Here is a 21,903-nt window from a genome sequence, read left to right as displayed (position 1 = left end):
CATTGCCAAGAATGTGGTGGAATGTTGCCTAGTGAGAGAAGGGGCAGCTCAGCAGTTCCCAGGAAGCCCCACGTTCACTCTTCTTGTACTTAACAGAGAATTCAACAATGAGCCGGAACTGATGCCCAAAACTCCCTCTCAGAAGAACCGTCGGAGGAAGAGAAGGGTGTCTAACTTTCAGGATGAAAACAGAGATCCTATGAGGAAAAGGTAGGAAAGGCTGGGGAGGTTGCACTGGATGGAGGTGGTCTCTGGAGACTTGGTGCCTTCTGGGAGAGTCCTCTCTTGAACGTGCTGATAGAAGCAGCAGCCGGAAGGCAGTGGTAGTTGGTACCGCACGCTGACACAGTTGAGATGCCATGGGTAAAACGTAGTGTTAGCCCAGTTGAGAGTACAGGTGTGAATTTCTGTGCATTGGTGGCAAAGGTGGGGTGGAGTTTGATTTGAGGTTTGGTGGAGGGAGAGAGGCACCAGAGGTGTGATCCAGGTTGTTGGTTCCCAACTCCTCTGTTGTTGGGCTTCTTATAATTCCCTGCAGAAATGGTGGTGACTGCAGTACTCAGGTGAAGATGCTGGTCATTCTAATCTAAGGCAGCTTTGGTCAGCCACAGTCTCATGCCTCAGCAGCTGTATGTCCTTGGAATGAATTTCCGTCTCTCTGTTTTCTCATCTTCCAAAGTGGAATAATGGGGACTGCCTCCTAGGGCCATTATCTCAGTCTTGCAGATTGAGGGCGTGAGTGAAGTCTGTAGAAGGTGCTTAGCACAGTGTGATCACAGTCGAGAAGTTTGTGTGAATTTAATCTTCCCAGCGGTTCTGTGAGTAATGGAACTCATTGTCATCCATTTACAGTTGGGGAGGTTGAGGATCAGAGAGGAACAACTGGGCTCTCATGGCTGATGGTGGTAGAGTCTGCATTGGGACCGCCAGGTTTTGCCTTCAGACCCTTTGTTCATATTTCATTGAAACTAGTGGCTACTAGGGAGATTGTACTTGAATTTATTTTGGGGGAGCCCCTGCCCTATCTCAGCCTCTGTTCTGCTGCCACAACAGGTTATCCCGCAGGAAGTCTCGGAACAGCCAGCGCCTCCGCAGCAAGGACAAGGTGGAGAAGGCAACTACTAGTTTTGGGGAAAAAGGCTCTCCTGTGTTGCGGCGAATAACTCGGGCTGCTGCTGCAGCAGCAGCAGCAGCCTCTGTGGCATCAGTTGCTTCCTCTCCCACTGCTGGGTCTCCCCTAGTGATCAAGAAAGCTGTGGTGGAGGTAAGCTCTAGAGAGCAACTGAGTGCAGAGCTGCACCTTATTCAGCTCAAAGGTGGCCGTCCTCCATCTTCAGTTCAAGCTCCAGCCACACCGCCAGCTTCCCAAGATATCCTGACGTCAGAGGAGGAATCGACACCCAAGAAGGTGGAGGCTGGGAAGCAGGAATCCGTCCTAGTGAGCTCCCTCAAGGCTACACCCCAGAGTTCCAAGAACAGAGGGGTTGAAGCAGGACGTTCTGCTTCCAAACTCAAGATTGCTCGGGCCTCTCGGGGCCTTCAGGATTCTCCTGGCTCTCCAGACTCTCCACGGAAGGAGAGGGTGCTTTCTCCTCTCCTGCCAAACAACATCTTGCCAACCACAGCCAAGAACCCTCTTGGGAATGCTCGGTCAGTGAGGCAAAGCCTGATTTCCCAAGATTCCCAAGTACCACTATCCAAAAAGTACTCTTTGGTGGCGGAACAAGAAAGTGCTACTCGTAGGTCAAGCCGGCTTGCCAAGATGGGTGACAAGGAGCCAGAGGCCTCTGCTCGCATCATCTGTGAGTGTGGCGCAAGAGTGGGGTGCAGTGGGGGCTCAGCTGGGGTGTTCCTGAGAGGACTTTCTATTGACCCTTCAGAGATATGTTTCTTACGTGCATCTGCATGGAGCCACTAGCTAGTGATGCTTGACTCTTGAAAATGTGTCTAATCTGATGGAGAAGCTGATTTTATGCCTCATGAGTGAGAGTGAGGCAAGTTCTCTATTACTGAGCAGTATTCCCTAGCCCTTGTTTTTTTTTTTTTTTTTTTTTTTTTTTTTTTTGAGATAGGCTCTTGCTATGTAGTTCTGACTGGGTTTGGACTCAGAGTTCTTCTACCTCTATCCCCAGTGTTAGGATTAAGTGTGTACCACCAAGGAGTTGGATTTTGGTAAGTTTTTTTTTTTCCTTTTTAATAGTGTGTGCATGTGCACACACTTGCCATGGTGTATGCATGTGGAAGTCAGAGGATAGCTTGTAGGAGTCAATTCTCTCCTTCCACTGTGTTGGTCCTGCCTGATGACTGAACTCAGGTTGACAGGCTTGGCAATAGGTGCCTTTATTTCTGAGTCATCTCACTGGCCCTGAGATATAATTTTCATTGCACTTTCTTTGATTTAGATTTAAATGGCCACCTGTAGCTAGTGGCTGCCACTACTGGGTGACAGATCTAGTTCATCATTGTTTATAGGTGAGGAAATAGGCCTAGAATATTAGCCCCAGTATTCTATGGTCCTTTTCCCAGAGTCAGTATATCCCCGTTGCTGTTTTACAGAGATGGACTAACCATGTATATAACTCCTAATGGTGAAACTGCTGTGGATATGTGCCACATAGAACATGTGGGCTGGTACCTAGTAGCCGCTTTCATTACAGTCAGATCTAAGCCCAGAGGGTCAGTGCCCTGATGGGAATAGATCTTATGAGCCATAGAGAAGAGTAGGCAATCCTGAGAGTTGGAGTTGGCCGTCTGAGTAGGTGGGGACTTGTAAGATTTTGAAGGATGGCTGTGCTCTGGCCAGCTGGAGAAAATGTAGCTCTAGCTATCTGGCCAAGGAAACAGCTTGCACCAAGACTTGGAGATACCAAGCAGTAAATGATGGGTTGCCTGGAGCTTCTTGCTACTAAAGCAGATGTAGCTGGAGGTTCTTAGGCACCCTGTAAAAATAGAGGAGGAGGCTAGATCAGACTCCTGCAAGACCCAGGTCAGAGGACAGGCCAAATTTCATAGTAAATGGGAAGTAAGTCTACCTGACTTTTGTAAGATTTATGGGAGAAATCTGTCTGTGCAGTAACACTTTTGGCTCCTCAGGGTTTATACCTTTTACTAGAAGAGGAAACTAGGGTAGACAAACTGTAAAGTCCAGAAAATGGTAATTGAGCCCCCTTGCATTTCATTCAGAAAGGCAAGTGCTGAGGGGCTGGGGTTGTCAGGCTCAGGTAGGTAAAGATACCACACCTCGGAAGGTTCTCTCTGACCCAGCTCTAGGCTCTGCAGCTGGAGAGACAGTCTGGTCATGTGCAGCACGAGCTTTGACACACTCTACTTTGGATTGTCAGGTGGCTTGGAGTGGGGCTGGTGTCACAGGCTTGAAATTGGTCCTGGGGAGGGTCTACAGGACCAGGTAAGCCTGGAGTTCTGGAAAGGGTAGGAGGAATTGGGGAGAACTCATAAACACCCCTCCTCCCCTTTTTGAGATAGGGTTTCTCTGTAGCCCTGGTAGTTCTGAGCTCGTTCTGTAGATCAGGCTGTTCTTGAACTCAGATCCTCCTCTCAAGTGCTGGCATTAAAGGTGTGTGCCACCATGCCCAGCTCCCTCTAAATTAAAGCCCCCACTTCTGTTTTTTCCCATCTCCCCATTCAAATCATGTTTACCCTGCTATTCCTGCCCATCCCTTTTTAGCTTTCTAGTTTCTGCAGTTACTCTAGGTTATATACACATATCTGAAGATTTAGATTAGGAGAGTACATGAGATGTTTGTCTTTCTGGGTTGGGCTTAATTCACTCAATATAATCTCTGTAATCTTTTCTGAAGATTTATCTGAAGATTTCATAATTTCAGTTTTTACAATGGAATAGTCTTCTAGAATGTATATGTATCTCAATCCACCATTTTTCCCACCCAATTTTATACTACTTTTATTCTTGATAAATTATTCTTCAATTGTTGGTTCATCAAGAACAAATCTAAAAGACCGTTTCTGTGTGTATGACTTCATGAGTTAGTCTATCAGAAAAGAAGAAACCATTACAGCTAAATGATGTGGACCTTAGCTGACAAGGCTCTCTGGACAGACAGAAGGAGGGACAGTCTTTAAAATGAGTTGCATAAGTCTAGCAGGTCATGAGCAACACAGTAACTTCCCTCAGGTGTGGACAGTTAGGGTGAATGGTCTCGCAAACAGAGGAACCTGTACCTGTGCACCAACTATCAGCTGGTGATCATGCCATCTGTCATCTGCTTTGAGAATGAGTAGTTCCCAACAGTGACATGGCTGGAAAATCTGCCAGTGAATGAAGGACCCATACTAAAGAGATGGATACAATCCAGAAACTGTTCCTCACTACTTGGTGACCTCAACTTGGAAGGAAGTGAGTGATCAAATCCCTATTTGTTGATGTAGTCATCGGCCACTCAGTAGCTGGACAGGAAAAAGAACCCTTCTGTTTACTTGGATCTCTCTTGCAAGCTTTAGGAAAAGTTTGTTCACTCCTGGTACTAAACAGTAAAGGTCATTTTCTGAGCAAAGCTCAGGATTCAGTGCACCATTTTTTAAAAAAATATTTATTTATTATGTATACAATATTCTGTCTGTGTGTATGACTGCAGGCCAGAAGAGAGCACCAGACCTCATTACAGATGGTTGTGAGCCACCATGTGGTTGCTGGGAATTGAACTCAGGACCTTTGGAAGAGCAGTCAGTGCTCTTAACCTCTGAGCCATTTCTCCAGTCCCCTGTAACCAGTTTTCTTAATGGATGTACTGACTTCCTTAACTTCCTCATATCTCTTCTTCCTGTGGGGTAGCTTAATGGAATCCATTTTGTTGGCACCAACAATTAGCTGTTTCACACCCAGTGTGTAAGCCAAAAGGGCATCCTCATAGGCGTGCCTATTCTTGGAGATACCAGCTTCAGATTCATCAGCACTAGCAGCAGCAATCAGGACAGCACAACCATCCTGAGATATGTCTGTACTGATGTTATTGATAGAATCTCTGTATCCTAGGTCTTCAGTGATAGTCACATAATGCTTGATGTCAGTAGTGATGCCATGCTCATGCTTTTAGTTTCTCTAAGACCCAGGCTTTCTATCTCAGCAGCCTCCTTTTCATCTTTTCAGTGATTAGTTTGTCAGTTCCACCACATTTGTAGATGGCCAGCAGTAGGGGGCTTGCCTGAGTCTACACACACAATGGTGACACTGTTGATGTGTCCCTTTACCATTTTTGCTTCAAATAGGTGGTTTTCATAACAGTAAACCTGTAACTCTTAAGCATTCCCTTTTGCTCTTCCCCTACAGTCTTCCCTGCTCAGATGGGCTTCTGAGTTCTGTCTATTCCCAGCCCAGTAATCCTCTTCCTTCTTGAGATAGAGGGAAGATGGCAAAAGGCAAGGACCAGAATGTGGAGTCACTCAGCTCCCAGGCGGCCTTGGGTACACCTCTTTTCTTAATCTTGGTTTCCTGTCTGAAATGGTCATGACATTTGCCTTGAATGTAGTGCTTGGAGAACTCATTTAGAAAAGTTAGCCCTGGCCTGTATCACTGAAACTCAAAGGGTGAGAAAGGGCAAGGCCGAGGCTTCCTGGTGCTTTTCTGATATCAGGCTCTGAGGTGGGACTGGATAGGCAACTCAGGTGGCATGTCGCCTGGGTTCTCCCTAAGGCAGTTTTTGACACACTTGCAGCAGGGGAGTGGGGAAGGAAGAAGGCACGAAAATGAGCCTCACAGTAAAGGGTGCTTTGGGAGTCTCTGGAGTCTAGGGGTGGAGCTCAGAGGACTTGAAGCCTCTTTTCCTCCTGATTTGGTGTGCATTCTCCAGGAGGAAGCTTTCTGGCATCACTGGGCAGGCAGGAACAGGGGTCACTGCTGCGGGGTTTCTAGAAAGTCCAGTTATATAGGTCAGCTTTGTCATTCAGACTTCATGGCTACTTGTTTTAATTGGAGGGTAGCTCCTCCTCAGTCCTTAGGCCAGGCCACTTCCTTTGCCTGGGCCTGTTCTGGCATGCAGGGGTGTCTTTGTGCCGTGAAATAGTTAATGTGTGCACGTAGGTGTTTTCTGGCCTTTTTATCTCCTCCTCTCCACCCCCAGTCAAGGAACTTGAAGTTAGGAGAGAGGGGCAAGGACAGAGGAGGGGTATTGGGGTGCACTGTGTAGCACAGGTCAGTTGAAGAAAGAGGGAACTCCAAATGAAATTTTAGGGCCTATGTGTCAGCAGGAAGGTCCAGCCTCTTCAATGGACTGAACCCCAAACAACTGTACAAAGGCATATTTATTGATGGCTACATAAAGTATTTCCTCTTGCCAAGGTCTCTAATTTCCATGTCTTACTTAAGGAGACCACATGTCCCCATGACTCTAGTCCTTTATTATATATCATTTGTAATACACAATAATACAAGAGCCTCAGGTGTGCCTCAAGTGCTTTGTGACCAAAGTCATGGGATGGTTGTAGTGCCCCTTCAGAAAAACCTACAAATCGCGGGAAACAGCCACTGTTTTCCACGAAGATTCTAGAAAACAGCTGTTCACTCTAATGTCTACCCAGCTACAGTGACTGTAAATTCCTGCACCAAAGGGGAACATATCTTTTGGCCATAGACCCCTCACGGTAGCACCTGTAGCTGCCAGTCTCATTTTGTTGCTGCCTCCTTCTGGCCCCCAACCTGGATTCCATAGCCCAGAAAGGAGAAATTCCTGCTTCTTGTTGGTGCTTTGTTCTCTCTGAGCCCTGCCAGTTTGTTGCTCCAGTTTGTTACCTGTCTTCTCTGGTAACACCATCTCACTCTGTAGTCCAGATAGCCCTAGAATTTACTATAAAGCTCAGGCTGGTTTTAAACTTGTGGCAATCCCCCGTACCAGCATTCTGAGTGCTGGGATTAAAGGTATGAACCATCATTCCTGTATTAATTTAGATTCTCCAAGGACATTCCCGAAACTGGGCATTGCTTTACTGTGTATGATAGGATGAGAGTTTGGTGCTGAAGCCTTGATGGGTGTTACGCTTCAGCATTTTCTCCTTGGTTCCGTTGCTATGGTGCTGTTTGGGCTAATGCTAATATAGTTAGAAGGAAAATACACTTTAGTGCATTGGTGAAAATAGTAAGACCTGTGGATGTCCCCAAAGGGCCTCAGGTATTTCCAGAAGTTGGAGAATATGCTTTGAAAACCTCTGCCTTCCTATTCTTCCGCCTCCTCCCCTTTGGTCTTCAGTTCAGGTGTCCCCATCTAGGCTTCGCATCCTTGATATGGTTGTTGCACATACCCTAGTTTGCTGTCTAAGATGGTATGATACTGGTAGGAAGACCAGACAGTGGCCTTGTCGATTTTCCTTACCATTGCCTTCAACCTCCAGCCCTGGCTCAGAACCCAGTACATAGTAGGCGCTTGATGACTATCTATCTCTTGAGAGACTATCTGTTGAGAGAATAAACTGCATATGTTGGGGTCCATTGACACCCCTCTTTCTAAGATACTTCTAGCCTCGTGAAGAGGAGGAGGTATGCCTGCTAGGCAAGTGACATAAAGCTAATAGCTGCATTGAGGTTGTAGGATGAGTGAGGGTGAGACCCGGGCACAGTGAGGTCTCTGTGTCTATGAAAGGAGCAATGATCATGCCCTTGTCAAGACTTCCTGGACTACTTGGCCTGGTTCCTGACTGGTTTCCGATGGCATCTTTTTTTTTTCTCATTTCTCCTTTAGGTCACAGTTACTTAGAGAGGCTCCTGAATGTTGAAGTGCCTCAGAAAGTTAGGTAAGTTCAATGCCAGGGCCTTGCACAAGGGTGGTCAGGGCACATCGTGTGGTGGGTGGAGGTGACCACCAGGTGGAAGTCTTTACTGAGACTAAGCCTTCCCTCCTTATCCATGACACTACTAACAGCCCCATGTTCCCTTAGCCTGGTCCCTCTGTAACCAGGCAGCAAACAACATGACTGTCAGGTCTCTAGGCAACATTCAGTCAGTATCACTTGTCAGCTCTGGTTCATGAGTTTCATGACTGTAAATGAGGTATAACAATCATTTAAAATGAGGTGTGGTGGAGTGGGGTAGTCTGGGGCTCAGGGGTGCTTCCTGCCCTGATTAGACCTAGATTACTTGGGGCCAGGACACTGGCTTCTCAGGAATCGTGCTCTGCTATCCTGAGCTAACCCTTCCTTACTTTGGGGCAGAGAGGTTCAGTGCTTGGGATGAAGAAATGGGGTCTGGGCATACCTTTGGCTTACCTGGCCCTCGGGTGAGTAGTGAGCAGACCTCAAAAGAGATGGGACTTTTCTGGGCCCCATAGATTGAGACAGACCTGGGTAAAGTATTTCTGTGCTCTGCATCACTGGAACAATGCCTAAGATATTCAGCTTGCAAAGGAAAATGGTTCAGTTAGCTCACAATTGTAGAGCCTTCCATCCATGACCAGTCAGCCCTGCTGCTTTGGAGAGTAGAGGAGTGTGGTAGAACAAGGCTGTTCATCTTATGGCTGGGGCTTGTAAGGAGAAAGGGAGGAAAGGATCCTTAATAAGCTGAAACCCTCCAGCTAGGTCCCATCTGTCAAAGTGTCCACTGTATCCTAGTAGCTCTGTACTGGAACCAAAGCCTTTAGTACACAGGTCTTTGGGGACAGTGAAGATCCAAACCAGAGCAAGTTCCAATCCCAAATAAGATCTCTGATAGGCTGATATCAAACAAGATTCAGAAACTGACATCACTCTCTACTCAGGAAGCCACTGGGAATGGCTGCTGTCTTCCTATCTAGCCTAGACTGTTGCTTTGTGGTCCAGGACTGGTCATCTAATATTGGTCCTAACTTGAGGAATTAGAAAAAGCTTGGACGTAGAGTTCTCACAGTGCCCTGCTTTGCTTTCAGCCTGGAGCAGGAGGCCACCAAGGAGGCTGAGTCTGAGGAGGAGCCAGAGGTAAGGCTACAGGGTAGGACTTGAGCCCTCCAGGTCTGAATCTATGTGCCACAGCTATCCTGAGCCTCAGGATCCATGTGGGCTTCTTCATGCCTTGGTTCTTCCTGTAGGTCTCCAAAAACAGTGACTATACCTCGAAACTTGTGACCACTGGCCAGGCAACAGACATTGAAGAGCAGCAAGGTGAGTTGGCCTGGCCTTGTCTCTTGGGGTACAGAGCCCCATTTTCTGATCTGATAGGCCAAAGATAAATTAAACCTGAAGAGGCCATAATCTTATGGCTGGAGCTGCTGCTGGGTGTCACGTGAGTAACTTTAGCTGGGCGGTTAGGAAACAGAGAGAAGTGCCTGAATAAGATGAAGGTGCCACATCCAGGTCATGAGGCCCACTCCAGGGGATTCCTGAAGAACTGCAGGCTGGGTCTGAATGCTTACCTGGCATTCAGGTTTCTAACTTTTCTAGTACAAAAAGGGTAGGGTTACTTTGGGCTTTAGGAGTTGGTCAAGAGCTCTGCCTGGCTTCCTAGGCTACTAGTAGTTTCTTGGAGTCTGGCTCCTGTTTCTCTGTGGAGGGTGATTTCCCTGGTGTGAAGAAATGGCAGCTGTAAGGTTTTGAGCAAAACATCCTCTGTGTGGAAGCTCCCAGGACTGCTGCAAAGACGCTTTGGAGTAAAGGGTACTTCTTTTGGCTGAAATAGAATGTACTGTGCGCTGTATGATGCCTCCGTAAAAGGAACTTTCCTCCTCCTGTCATGGTGGTGCCAACTGAAGGCAGGAGAGGTGTGTTTGTCGTAAGGCTTCTGCACATAGTTTTTTGTGGTAGAGGGAGTGGCATGGAGATTGAGGCTTCGGTGGTACTGTCCTGCCATTTGTGTCACAGTTGCCAAGTATTAGGGCTGGAAGACCTGACTCGAGGGCCAGTATTCTGGGCTCAAGGCTAGTTACTGCTAAGATTAGTGTTTCTGCCATTGCCCCCCTGAGGTTGCCAGGAGGGGGCCTTGCTCCTCCTGTAACTGTTGGTGCTGAATCCCTTCCCTAAAATTGGCTTGTATACTCCACTGGCATCATCCATACACCCTCACTGACATCGCTCTCTCCACAGAAGTCAAGCTTGACCAGACAGATGGACACAGAGAACCACCTCCGAGTGCCAGGTTTGCATCTGGGAAGGGGTATGCTGGCAGTTCTGGTCTGAGGCTTCCAGAAGGCCTTGAACCAAGCTGGGGTTCTTGTGTAGGGAGGGTTAGGTATGTTGCCAGGCATTCTACTTCTTGTCTGGTGTCATAACTCAGTTCTCTGACTAAACAGAGGAGGAAGCTTGATGCTGTAGATGCTGGCTTAGGAATGGGTGATTGTGTCCTTCTGCATGCTTCTGGCTCTGTGACCTTTGGCCACCTACATTTTTCTGAGAGGGCAGCAAAGGGCCAATCTTCAGTCTCTTTCAGTCCAGAGTTCTGTGGCTTGAGCCCAGATTTGTTTGTAAAGGATGATCTTTATGGGATGTAGTAGGGCTGTGAGGTAGGTTCTCAGGTCCTCTTTATGATGTGTCCTGTCTGGGGCAGGAGGAAACGCAGCTATAAGCAGGCAATGAGTGAACCGGATGAGGAGCATCTGGAGGATGAGGAGCTGCAACCCCCTCAGAACAAGACCCCTTCCCCACCTTGTCCAGCCAACAAGGTAAGCAGGTTCTTGCCCTTACTTGGTGTCTGCCTGCCTGTTCTATGCTTACTCTGTCTCTGGTCTGCAGGTGGTACGGCCACTCCGGACCTTCTTACACACAGTGCAGAAGAACCAGATGCTCATGACCCCTACTTTGGCTTCCCGCAGCAGTGTCATGAAGTCCTTCATTAAACGCAACACTCCCCTCCGTGTGGACCCTAAGGTAAGGGAGCCTGTCCCTTGGCTGTGCTTTGCTGGAACTGGGGCAGTGTGACTGAAGGCTCTCTTAGTTTGCTGGAGGTAGTGTGTGGGCCTGGTCATATGGAGACCTGACACTGATCACAGGGCAGTTAAGGCCTCTGTGGCCAGGGGTGGCCTCAATACTATGGTGCTGTTTGGGCCTTATGGACCCTGGACTGTAACTCAGAGGCTCAACCACGTGGTGAACACTAGGCTGGAAAGTGGGAGGATTGGCTTAGCAGACCTAATGCTGGCCATCATGTCCACAGACCAGTGGTGGGAGTGACTTGGGAGGAACAGGTGAAGACACCTTGATTGTTGGGAGGGAGAGCTGGGTGGGATAAGGTAGCAGCGTGTTGTGAAAGGCCCTGAGTAGACCCACTGCCACCGATAGGTGCGTGGCCTGCCCTGTAGGACATTCCTTGGCATTAACTCTTGGCGTTTTCTGTTTCCTCTCCACAGTGCAGCTTTGTTGTAAGTAAAGTGTTTTCCTGCCCCTTAACCGAGTTACACCCAGTTCTTAACTATGTCCATGGCACTGTGTAGCTGACAGTCCCCGTCTAAGCGCTAACATGGCAAGTGGGAGTGTTAGGAAGAGATGTGCATGTGAGGGCACTGGAGTCACCAGGGTAACTGGTGGGATCCAACTGTTCTGGGACTCTGCGTCTTCCCACTGTAGAGATTTCCTTCTGCCCTTACCCTGCTACAGGGAGGACAGGGGTGGGGTGTGACCTACAGTGCTTATCCAGGTCACAGCTAAAAGTGCTTCCCACAGCCATCTTCCTCATCCCCAGCACTGGGGCCTGAGGGTCAGAAAAAAGAACAGACATGTCTCTGGTTCTCAGAGCCACTGAGATTTATTGGTCATATACCTGAGCAGTAGCCCTGATGGGATATGTGATGGAGTAAGGTAGCTATAAACTGAGACTGGGTTCAGCCATGCAGGTTACAATGTAGCTGTTGTCATTGGCACCTGAAACATGACCAAAGAAGCTGTTCTTTTTCCAGACACCTCAGAGCTGGGCCGAGCTGGGCTGGGTCACTTGCTGTGAACAAGAGCTTTAGGGGCAGCCTACAGTCCTGTTCCCTGTGTCTAGTGGTTGCTTTCTAGACCAGTGTTTTAAGAGAGAGGGCCTGCTTTCGGTCCCAGCCACCCTGCTTGCTTGCCCTTGAAATAACCACACAGAAACTGTATTAATTAAAAACACTGCTTGGCCATTAGCTTTAGCCTCTTATTGGCTAACTCTCACATCTTGATTTAACCCATTTTTAATAATCTGTATATCACCACAAGGTTGTGGCTTACCAGGAAAGATTCAGCTTGTCGTCTCCATGGCGGTTCTCTGACTCTGCTTTCTTCCTCCCAGTGTTCAGTTCTGTCTACTCCGTCTACCTAAGTTCTGCCCTATCAAAAGGCCAAGGCAGTTTCTTTATTTAACCAATGAAAGCAACACATAGACAGAAGGACCTCCTACACCAGACCAGTTATTTCTTAGCTTCTTGGCGTCTGTCTGTTTAAAGAATTGAAGATACACATACATACAGATAATGTGGGTTTTTTTAAAAAAATTATTTTGTGTGTTTGTGTACACGTGTGTGTGTGTACATGCAAGCACATGCTATGGGACATGTTTGGAAGGATGTTAGAGGAAGTCAGAGGACAGTGTTCTCATTTTGTCATGTGGGTTCTGGGGTCAAAGTAAGGTTGTCAGTCTTGGTGGCAGGTGCTTCTGCCATTCTCAGAGGTCCAGTATTTAAAAGTGAAAGTACAGGGTAGATACACTACAAGGGAAGAACAGGCCGAGTGGGTCCAGGAGAAAGGGGAGCTGGTTGCTAGGAGTAGGGTGTAGATGGTTTTCTGCTCTAGTAAACTTTTGATTGACAGTTGGAAATTGACCTATGCAGGTGTGGGTTGTACATCTCTTAATTTTAATAATATGTAAGCCCAGTAATACATAGGTATGTGATGTTAATAAGGTTTTTTTGTAGGGCCCGGGTCTGCCCTTGTTCCTGGGGCTCACCTTGAGGACGGTTTCAGGTCAGATGACTAAGCATCCTGTTTGTTCCTGTGCTCCCTCTGCCCCGCCTGGTGATTTGTTGTAGGGCATTGTTGACTCTATTGTTGGTATGGTAATTTCCCACCTGCCTAGGTGGGAGTCCTTGTGCAGCAGTTAGATAGGGTAATTTCCCACCTGCCTGGGTGGAATTCCTTGGGCAGGAGTGGGGTATTTAAGATTTTCCCCAAGGCTAAATAAACGGCATTCGGCTGATCTCCTTTCGAATGACCCAGGTCTCTTTGTGTGTTCTTTCAATCTCCAGGCCCTTGTCCGACTCGCGTAAGGTACAGTGGCGCGCGAACTGTACCGAGGGGTAACACAGAATCGGGTGTTACAGTTTTTTTTTTTGCCCTCCTAAAAATTCATGCTGAAGACACAGGCTGCTTTATTATGTGTGCAATCTAAAACTGGTTTGGCTCACTTCCTTCTAGTTCTCTGATGGATTCTAGAGTGCATTTGACCACAAACTACAAACGGAATTGCTCGGGAGGAGAAGAGTGGTTCCCATTTTTCTTCCTGAGTCTGGGTAGTTGGAAAACCAGGCCTACTAACAGTCACCCATTTCTTCCCTGTGATTCCCCAAAGATCAGTGCTTTTCAGGCTCTTCTATACCCAGCTTGGTTTCTGTGGCTCCTAGTGTTCCTCTTTCTTTCCATTTCTCTCTTCAATATTTTTGGTTTAAATAAAAAAGTCACACAGTATGGAATTTGGAGGAAGGTATGTTTCTATGAATTTTAACGTGGTTTATAACGTGGGATATAGATCATGTCCTTTACCCACAGAAAGTTCTTAGCCACTTCTTCATGCCCACACCCTCCTCACCCTCTAATCTCAGCAACCACACACTTGTTCTTCATCACTAGGGATATTTTTGGAGGATGTCATGTGATTTGTGTTGAGTCATATGCTACCACTCTTGCTGGTTAGACAGTTTTTCCAGATAAGGTTTTGAACCTATCTAAATTGTTGCATTTGAAATAAGTTTTTTGTAAACACCACATATTTGGCTTTTTTTTTTTTTTAAATTAGGCAGTGTCTTTTATTACACACACACACACATATTTTTTACATGTGTGGGTATTTTATATGCATGGATGTCTGTGCACCATGCACCACTTGCATGCTTTATACCCAGGAAGGCCAGAAAGGGCATCAGGTTCTCTGGAACTAGAGTTACTGATGCTTGTGAGCCCTCTTGTGGGTGCTGGAAAGCACTGGGCTGCTCCTCGGTCAGTGAGTTTGGAGCCCCTCCCCACCCTTGCTGTTACATATGGCTATGACTTCCTGGATGTGCCTGGCAGGTGACGCCAACACTGATCTCTTCAGCTAGCTAGCTCTTAATGTTGTTTTAAAAATTATTAACACAGGCATATCACACGAAGTCTGGAAACTAAAAAGACACAGCACCCTTGCCCTAGCTCACTAGATGGCACTGTGTGTTTGGGGAGTGGTGCATGTGTGCACTCCTAGCATGCATTGGAACTCACAGTGCTGATAAGTAACTCGTCTTCATCCTGCTCCCACATAGAACATCCGCAGACACTTCGTGAGTTCCCTTCCTTTGCATTCTTAGTCTTTAGTTTTTTTTTTTTTTTTTTAAGCTGTTTACATAATTCTAATCAACACATCTGATTTGGGCCTGCGTTTTGTGTTGCTTACAAGTTGGGTTTTTGAGAGGCATTCAGGTCCACCTGGAAGGAGAAACTGAATGTCTGTGCTTGCCTAGGGTGGGCACAGGGTACACTGGGGCATCACTTCCTGAGAAGCATCTGCTGCCGTGTGTGACTGAGAACTGATGCACGCTGCCAGACAACCTTTAGGGTTGGTGGGTGTCCTCATTCACATCCCAGTACCTGCCCTGCCCTTTCAGGAGAAGGAGCGCCAGCGTCTGGAGAGCCTGCGGCGGAAAGAGGAGGCTGAGCAGCTGCGCAGACAGAAGGTGGAGGAGGAAAAGCGACGGCGCCTGGAGGAGCTGAAGCTGTAAGTGTCCCCACTTCCAGCCCAGCTTGCCCCAGCCTAGGCAGGCTCTCCTTAACTGTGCTTTGCCCACAGGAAGCGTGAAGAGCGCCTCCGCAAGGTGCTGCAGGCCCGTGAGCGGGTGGAGCAGATGAAGGAGGAAAAGAAGAAGCAGATTGAACAGAAGTTTGCTCAGATTGATGAGAAGACAGAGAGGGTGAGTCTGGGTTGTTGGGCAGGTGGGTGATGCATACTGGGGCCCAAGCACTGAAGGGTGGGACTGGATTCCTCCCCAAGTCATCCACTGGGTGACCTGTGTCCCCTGCTTTCTGTCACATGGGCTCTGGAGTCTCTTCTGAGGCAAGTTAAATGTTGGAAGTTTTCCAGCAGCTCTTTGTGAGTGGGCAGTCTTGGGCAGGTATGACTTCTTGCGCCTTTTCCCTGGGCTTGAGCAGCAAGCAGGATTTGTAGTGGAATAGGGGTGCCTATCACAGAGCCTTGGGTCCCACTCTGTATTCTGAGTGAGGGGCTGCTCCAGAGAGCAAATGTGAGGGATTCTGCAGGCTAAGGAGGAGCGGCTGGCAGAGAAGGCCAAGAAGAAGGCAGCTGCCAAGAAGATGGAGGAAGTAGAGGCACGCCGGAAGCAGGAGGAGGAGGCGCGCAGGCTCAGGTGGCTCCAACAGGTGCGCTTACAGGTGGGGCCAGGGAAGAAGTGGGGTAAGACAGACTCTGATGCTGACATGCCATGAACACTGGCTGGACACACCCATCCTGTAGAGTAGATCATGCTGGACTACTTGCTGACTTGAGGGTTGGGTGGTGGTGACTTTTTCTCGACAGCAAAGTTCGGGGACTAAATACGTGCATCTGGTATCAGGCTTCACCTCACAGTCGCTATTTCTTAGCAGGTTATTCAGATAGCAGCAATCTTGCTGATATGATTATAGTTGAGAGCAAACTTCACTAATGTATATGAAGTACTACATGCCTGGAATATGCTGAATGTCCTGCAAGTGGTGGCATTTACCCTCCATCCTTGGGCCTTAGCCTTGGAAGAGTAGGACCTGGCTCTTTCTGGGAACTGGCAGTCTTACTACTTTAGGGAACAAATGTCCATCATTGGGGAGTTCTAGTACTAATCAGTATGGTTTATTTATGCTGTGATAGACACTTCTTAAGTGAGGGGCAGGTGTTGTGCTTTTCCTGTTTTACAGATGGGAAACTGACTGTGGGGTCCGATGGCTTGCCCTTTGTACGCAGTTAGCTCCAGGCTCCACTCTTGCTTGTTAGTTGTGCTGCAGCAGTTGCCAGATGCCTTTCAGTCTGGCCATGACTTCAAAAGTTCATTTGTCAAGGAGTCTGGTGACTCAGTCCTAGCTACTGTCATGGTAGTGCCTTAGGAGCCCTGGCTGTGGGCAGGAACAGACCCCTGGCTAGCTTCTCCCTTTGGGCCCAAGCCTGATTTGAGTGTCCTGCACTTCAATGCATTGCCAACTCAGGAGGAAGAGGAGCGGCGGCATCAAGAGATGCTACAGCGGAAGAGGGAAGAAGAGCAGGAGCAGCGCAAAGCAGCTGAAGCCAGGCGGCTGGCCGAGCAGCGTGAGCAGGAGCGGCAACTGGCGGAGCAAGAGCGGCGGAGGGAGCAGGAACGCAAGAGGGAGCAGGAGTGTCTTCAGGCCAAGAGGTGAGGCCACCCACTAGCTATTTACTACTATCCTATGTGAGGAGTGAGAGGCAGCAGGGCCATTGCTTCTTGGCAGTTCTCATCGTCTCTTGAAGGTTGGCAGGCTTGCCCCTGGCTTGAAAACCAAATGCCTACAGCTGGTGGACCACCAAATAGGGTGTATGCTAGCTGTGGGAGATTCAAGGGGCAACAACTAGGGGTCACACCATCTTTTATTCTGCTTCCCCCAAATGTGCTAACTCCTTTGGTGTCTTTCTCAGTAGATACAGTAGGGTGGAGGACTCTCAGGACAGACTAGCACTTCTCTAGAGCTGCCACAGGCCTCATCAGAGGCAGGAGGGATGTTTGTAGTGCAGTACAGGACATGGGGCATCTTCAGCTCTTGCCCCTGTGCTTCCCTTGGTGGTGGTGATAACCCAATGAGGTGTTCTCCTTGGCATTGATTACGATTGTGCCCACATGTGTGTGTAGACCCACAGGCTAAGCAACTGTTTCCTCTCCTCCTCAACTCCTGAGAAATTCTGTCTTTGTGGTGGGTGTAGGCTTTATGAAGAAGTGAGGACCTCAGCTGGAAGCTCATGGCAGTATAAGGGACATATAGGTCGACACAAAAGCATCCCTGCTCAGAGATAAGGGGCTGGAATGGAATGGGTGGTAAGGGCTCTATTAGCTTTGAGGGGTGATGGGTGTTGTGGTTGGTATCTCTGAGCTGCATGCTCTGCAGGTTTTCTTATTTAATCCTTACTTGAAGCTCTTACGGCATAGAAACTACCAGCCTTATGGAGGAAACTGGTTTGAGAGGGAGGCTAAATGACTTGTTTGAGGTCAACTCCCAAGTGTGGAGGTGACACCAGCCCCTCCCTGCTGTGGGTGGAGCCGAGTGCTCTGTTGTCCCACGGGGTGGTTGTGACAAGGCTGGAGGAAGGGTGTTACCATTGGTTAAAAGGGACTGCACCTGCCTGCAAGAGTGGGGCTGCATGTTTTAGACTCAAGTCAGGCTCAGAATCTTGCCTTTGGAGAGAGAGTCTAGCTGCTGGCTCAAAGCTGGTGTCCATTTCTAGTGTCCCGTTCTCTGAAGGCATGGCCACCAAGCCTAGCTTCCGGAACAGGGCTGGGGTCCCATTACTGCCCTGACAGATTCTTGGTGGTTCTCAGGGAGATGCAGGAGAGAGAGAAAGCCCTGCGGCTACAGAAGGAACGACTTCAGAGGGAACTGGAGGAGAAGAAGAAGAAGGTAGGGTGCTGGAGTATGGGCTCCTTTGGGTGAGAGAATTGGGAAGCCTGGGCTAGACTCTTCAGGCAGACCTGGCAGGCCTGCCTTGTCGCATGGAGTGACAGTGTGGCAAGAGGAGAGGGGAGTCACATGCACCTTGTTGTTGGCTGGGTCCCAGGAAGAACAGCAGCGCCTGGCTGAGCAACGACTGAAGGAAGAGCAGGCAAAGAAAGCCAAGGAGGCAGCAGCCAGCAAGGCCTTGAACGTGACTGTGGATGTGCAGGTGAGGCTTGTGTCCGCACTGGGAGGTGCTCTACCCCGTTCTCCATTTGCTTATGAGCTCAGGCTGTGTTAGAGCCTGAAGAAAGGATAAGTCACTTACTAGTCTTTTTTTTTTTTTCCCTTTTTCTTTTTGGTGGCAGGGTCTGTCTCTGTAACCCAGACTGGCCTTAATTTTTTTTTTTGTTGTTGTTGTTGTTTTATTTTGTTTTTCGAGACAGGGTTTCTCTGTAGCTTTGGAGCCTCTCCTGGAACTTGCTCTGTAGATCAAGCTGGTCTCAAACTCACAGAGATCTGCCTGACTCTGCCTTCTGACTGCTAGGATTAAAAGTGTGAGCCACCACCACCTGGCCTGGCCTCAGATTTGTAATCCTTTCACAGATGTTAATCTCTAACCCCCCAGTTCCAGGTATTACATTATTATTATGTTGGCCTATACCTTACTTCTGTTTTTGCTGTTTTTCATAATACTTAGGTTTTGATATTATAAAACTAGAATTTTTGGTTTTTCGAGACACGGTTTCTCTGTAGATTTGGTGCCTGTCCTGGACTCTTATAGACCAGTCTGGCCTTGAATTCACAGAGATTTGCCTGTCTCTGTCCCCCAAATGCTGGGATTAAAGGTGTGTGCTACCACCGCCCCGGCTAGAATGTTATTTTAAAAACAACAACAAAAAACCAGCTCTTTTTGAGACAGGGTCTTGCTGTGTAGCTCCTAGATCTGCTGTCTGTGCCTTTCAAGTGCGCTATCATACCCACCCTAGACATCTAAATTTCTTTCTTTTGATGGCTATGTCCCGGTTAATCATACTGGGATTTGACAAGCTCCTGTTGATGATTGAGTATTTAAATTGTTTAGAAAATAGATTATCACTGCCACAAAGTCAAGATGTAGAATTTAGTTAAAGGAATGGAGGGCTAGCTGAAGTCATGGTGTGTCTTAAAGCATCTCAGAGGGAGGGGAGGGCAAGCTGAAGTGGAAGGAAATTGGCATGGTGCAAAGTGATTGTTCAAATGATGATGTTGAGAAGTAGGTGGACATGACTAGAGTGTCCGTATCCTCCGGGAATGCAGTGGAGGGGAGTAATGGCCATGCTGATTTTTTTTTCCAGTCTCCTGTTTGTACTTCATATCAAATGACTCCACAAGGACCCAAATCCCACCCCAAGATCAGCACAGATAACTATGGAATGGACCTAAATAGTGATGACTCCACGGATGATGAGGCTCATCCCCGGAAGCCCATCCCTTCCTGGGCCAAAGGTGAGCTCCTGAAAAGGCTTGGGCCGCCTTCCTCGTCTTTGTGGCGTGTGGAATTGGTGGCTTAGCTGCTGCAGCTGTGTAGGCTGATATGCTAGTGCCTAGTGGCTTATGACATTGACCTGAGAGGCTTGTGTTGGGCTTTGAGCCCATCTGAGGATATAGGATGAAGGGTGTTGAGTTCTTTTACTCTTTATGATTGTAGCTATGTGACATAGACTTGAGTCCCCTTGTCAGAATCTGGCCCAGCAAGGCTTTTGAGGCTTGGACCCAAGTAAGCACCCGTGGGTGAGCATAGTGCTGAGGGTATAGCAGGCCTTGGTTGGAATGCTAAGACTAAGAAAGGTCATGAGAAGGTGTATTGATACTAGAGCAGGATTTGTCCTGAGTCTCAAGGTCTCAGATTTATATAGGGGTGTGATACTGTCTGGCCTGGGTGTAAAACCTGCTAGGGTGCCTTTTAGGACTGGTGAACTGGAGGTTAGCACAGGGTACTGACCGCAGAATAAGGGTCCTCAAATCCCACAGTGGGTCAGCATTTGACAGAAAGACAACTTTCATTACTCTGACCTTGTTTGAACCCCATAGTAACTAGAATCTTACTTTCCTAAGCCACTCAAGCAGGGGCCAGTAAGACCAACAAAGTTGCCTGATTGTGGTTGTTGTTGGATTACTTAGGTTCTGTATTGGTGAAGAGGGCATAGTATTAAGACCCAAATGAGATAATTATTGAGAGTGAAATAATTTAAGAATAGTACCTGGTGCAGAGCAAGCCCTGAGTGAGTTCCCTCATCATCCTCAAGGGTCTGCCTCAGCCTGGTTGGTAGGGCTGTGACTCCCGCTGCTCTGCTGCTTCAGCCTGCGTTCTTCCTTAGGATCTGTTAGGTTGGTGAGAGTAGCCAGGCAAGAAGACTTCATATCTGGAGACAGGCTTGTCTTCACACTTAGCTCTGCCATTCATCTGCCCTGTGCCTTGGACAAGTCTCCACCTACAAAATGGGGAGAATAAACTATTGCCCAAGCCTACTCCCAGTGTGCTTTGTTTGTGTTCTGCTGCTAGCAGATGGCGATAAGCGCATGATTGATGTTGGGAGGGGATGGGCAGGAGGAGGTCTCCAGAGGAGAGGTAGAGTAGGGTCAGGGCGTGCTGGTATGGAGAGGGTGGCTGGACTCTGTAGGTAGGTGCAGGGATCAGGGACACTCCCAGGGAGCATCAGGCAGTGATCCAGGCCTCTGGTTTCCTCAGGCACCCAGCTCAGCCAGGCCATCATCCACCAGTACTACCATCCCCCGAACCTTCCAGAGCTCTTCGGAATCATTCTCCCACTGGATTTGGAGGACATCTTTAAGAAGAGCAAACCCCGCTACCACAAGCGCACTAGCTCTGCTGCTTGGAACTCGCCACCCCTGAAAGCCACCAGGGTCGCAAGCAGCCTGGCCTATAGCCTGAAGAAGCCATGAGGCAAATCCTCAGCTCTCCTGGCAGTACTGGGCCTAAGCATGTCTGTCTGTCTGTCTGTCTGTCTGTCTGTCTGTCTCTGTTTTGGACTGGTGCTCTTTTGTCTGTTCATGCCATTGTTCCTCTGCTTGTCACGTGTTCCCAACCCTGATTGGAGAATGGGCTTGACGGGTGAGTGGGGAAGAACCAGATTCAACACTGACTGGTCTGTAGGCAGTACTCTTGTAAATAGATTTTTAAAATTCAGTTGACTTAGTTTTTAGTGTTTGTGAGGTAATTTAATAAAGTATACACCTTGAAGCTGCTGTGGCTATTGTGAAGATGACTAGGGGCTTCAGTGGGGTGTTGGTCTGCAGCAGTAATTCTTGGGCCTTCATCTGCAGTGCCTCAAGGTCACTGATGCCAGACAACCCCCGGGAAGCATGTCAGCATGTTATTATAGGGCAGTTGAGCATGCGCCTATTCCCTGAGAAAGACCTGGCCTGTGACACAGCCCTCTTATTTAGTCTTATGCTCTCAGACCGACCACTCCTCAGGCTCTGCCCTGCTTGCGGCATGGGGAGTGGAAGAACTTGAGAAAGTCCTTCTACTGGGATTTGATCAGGGAAGGAATGGCCTTCAAGATGACCCTAGGATCTGTGCTTACAAGCAGGGGCAGATTTCACCACAAAACCACCAGCCACTAAGTAAGTGCTTAGCTCAGTGCAGGTGGCCCTAGTCTTGATAGCTTCTAACTGATGCTCTTTCCCTAGAACTGGGGTCAGCCACATGGAACAGGCAGACAGGCCAAATCAAACCACAGTTGCCTTGAACATGCCTGTAGTAAGGCCCATGTATTTTCCATTATGCGGCCTGAGATGCTGACAGGCTTATGGAAAACTGTTCAGAAGACCTTTGCCAATTGGTTTAGGTGAAAATAAAGACTAAATACGAAGGCTTTATACAGTGGGAAACAGTGAACAAAGTAGTCCTGGTCTAGAAGATCTTCCCCTGCAGAGTTCGTTTACGGTTTGTTCATTAAAGTATGGTGCACAAATAGTGCAGTTTATTCTGCGGATTTGCACTGGTAACAGCTGAGTATACTGCAAGACAGGTCTCTTTAAAACCACAAGATCAAATTCACTTGTCAGCACATTTATTCAGCACTTAGAAAATCAACAGGAAGACATGCCAAATCTTCGCCA

The 21,903-nt window shown here is 48.1% G+C and overlaps 1 protein-coding gene across 2 annotated transcripts in view; it reads left to right on the top strand.

Moving 5' to 3' along the window:
* Positions 1-21,019, top strand: part of LOC119803961 (inner centromere protein) — a 29,178-nt gene extending 8,159 nt beyond the window's left edge. Inside the window, exons 3-19 of one of the 2 annotated variants that reach the window (XM_038315480.1) lie at positions 97-210; positions 1,054-1,802; positions 7,707-7,758; positions 8,865-8,913; positions 9,024-9,096; positions 10,015-10,066; positions 10,475-10,589; positions 10,660-10,794; positions 11,274-11,285; positions 14,739-14,848; positions 14,921-15,041; positions 15,388-15,507; positions 16,324-16,508; positions 17,664-17,742; positions 17,900-18,004; positions 19,113-19,263; positions 20,507-21,019. In XM_038315480.1, the coding sequence (XP_038171408.1) occupies positions 97-210; positions 1,054-1,802; positions 7,707-7,758; positions 8,865-8,913; positions 9,024-9,096; positions 10,015-10,066; positions 10,475-10,589; positions 10,660-10,794; positions 11,274-11,285; positions 14,739-14,848; positions 14,921-15,041; positions 15,388-15,507; positions 16,324-16,508; positions 17,664-17,742; positions 17,900-18,004; positions 19,113-19,263; positions 20,507-20,721 (2,437 nt within the window). In that variant the 3' untranslated portion in view covers positions 20,722-21,019. The remainder of the gene's footprint in view (positions 1-96; positions 211-1,053; positions 1,803-7,706; positions 7,759-8,864; positions 8,914-9,023; positions 9,097-10,014; positions 10,067-10,474; positions 10,590-10,659; positions 10,795-11,273; positions 11,286-14,738; positions 14,849-14,920; positions 15,042-15,387; positions 15,508-16,323; positions 16,509-17,663; positions 17,743-17,899; positions 18,005-19,112; positions 19,264-20,506) is intronic. The other variant, XM_038315489.1, reaches the window with a different exon arrangement.
* Positions 21,020-21,903: the final 884 nt, after the last annotated feature.

The sequence above is a fragment of the Arvicola amphibius genome, chromosome 1 (genome assembly GCF_903992535.2).
Source record: "Arvicola amphibius chromosome 1, mArvAmp1.2, whole genome shotgun sequence".
NCBI classification, from domain to species: Eukaryota; Metazoa; Chordata; class Mammalia; order Rodentia; family Cricetidae; genus Arvicola; species Arvicola amphibius.
The sequence above is the reverse complement of the archived record's forward strand: the minus strand, read 5'-3'. Positions and strand labels throughout refer to the sequence as shown.